At 40.1% G+C, this 1,273-nt stretch overlaps 1 protein-coding gene across 1 annotated transcript in view; it reads left to right on the top strand.

Moving 5' to 3' along the window:
* The window catches only part of LOC107578688 (mucosa-associated lymphoid tissue lymphoma translocation protein 1-like), a gene marked incomplete at its 5' end in the record, with an annotated part of 5,439 nt that extends 4,477 nt beyond the window's left edge, over nt 1–962 (top strand). The window contains 3 exons of the mRNA XM_016264618.1: nt 267–444; nt 604–678; nt 776–962. Coding sequence (XP_016120104.1) covers nt 267–444; nt 604–678; nt 776–944 — 422 coding nt within the window. The remainder of the gene's footprint in view (nt 1–266; nt 445–603; nt 679–775) is intronic.
* Between the last annotated feature and the right edge of the window lie 311 nt (nt 963–1,273).

Here is a 1,273-nt window from a genome sequence, read left to right as displayed (position 1 = left end):
TTAGCGCACTATGCCTTGAGATGAAAGATTTGACAGTTATAACACTGGTTTTCTGTGTTGCCCAAGATTTGAATCTCACTTCCTGTGAACTTTTTTGAACCTATTGTAACAAAGTATTTGTTGTTTTTTCTATAATTAATTTACATTAAATATTTAAAAAAGGCAATGTTGTATATAAATGGTTCTCAACCAGAGACCTAAAACAGAAACGTATTACACAATACTGTAGACCATTAAAAACACACTTTCTCTTTCCCCAATTTCAGCTGTTTTTTACTACGCTGGCCATGGCTATGAGCACTCTGGCAGAAATTACCTGGTGGCCATTGACGCTCCACGACCCTACCGTACAGAAAACTGTGTGTGTGTACAGAAAGTGATGCACAATATGCAGAACAGAAAAGCCCAGCTCAACGTCATTCTCCTGGACACCTGTAGGAAATGGTAGGCCTGCAGAAACATGATGATCTATTGTTTGTTAAAAAAAAATGAAACGTCTATTTAGAATTCCAGTTTCTTAGAATTGTTTTGGAAATGTTACAAGATAATCATTTGGCACGCTGCTACACTGTTTTAATGGTTTTGCTATTTTATACCCTCCAGGTACAAACAAAAAGGTCCTCTCTCTGATATTAAGCCTTCAGCTCCTCTGGGCAACACTGTGTATGGATACGCCACGTTAGTACTGGGTTACAGTTCTTTTAAGCCTCCAACAAAACTTCTTAAACAACAGTGATTGTGTACTTTTTGTATTATCATGACTTTGCTCCCACAGGAGTGAAGATGCAGAGGCTTTTGAGGTCCAGGATGGTGGCAAGAGCACTGGGATCTTCACCAAATACCTGAACAAACATGTCTTAAAGCCAGAGAGGGTGACCCATGTCTTGGAGCAGGTCTCTGAGGGTGAGTGCTTCTACCAATACTGTTCTGTTCCAAAACGTTGAGAGCTGCCTCACTACCTACTGCCTACATAGGCAGCTTCCTTCTAAAGGAAGGTCACATTTTCGTAGGCAAAATACAGTCATTTCAAACGGAATCCACGCAATCGTGAATGAGGGTGAAAGAATTTCCCATGCAGATTTTGCAACGCCTTCAAGCTGGTCTCAGGGATTCGCTGTGATTACTAATATAAAGCTGCCTGGTTTGAAAGTGACTTCTGTGTGAGCTGTTCTTCATACACTGCTACACTTTTGACAATAGACAATGGCCTTTTTGCCCATAAAATTTCACAGCAACTCTCATTTCTAGAGGTCTTACATTTGAGGACAAAAAA

Source organism: Sinocyclocheilus grahami, unplaced genomic scaffold (assembly GCF_001515645.1).
Source record: "Sinocyclocheilus grahami isolate Dianchi unplaced genomic scaffold, SAMN03320097.WGS_v1.1 scaffold11508.1, whole genome shotgun sequence".
NCBI lineage: Eukaryota > Metazoa > Chordata > Actinopteri > Cypriniformes > Cyprinidae > Sinocyclocheilus > Sinocyclocheilus grahami.
This window is presented reverse-complemented; position numbering and strand designations above follow the sequence as displayed.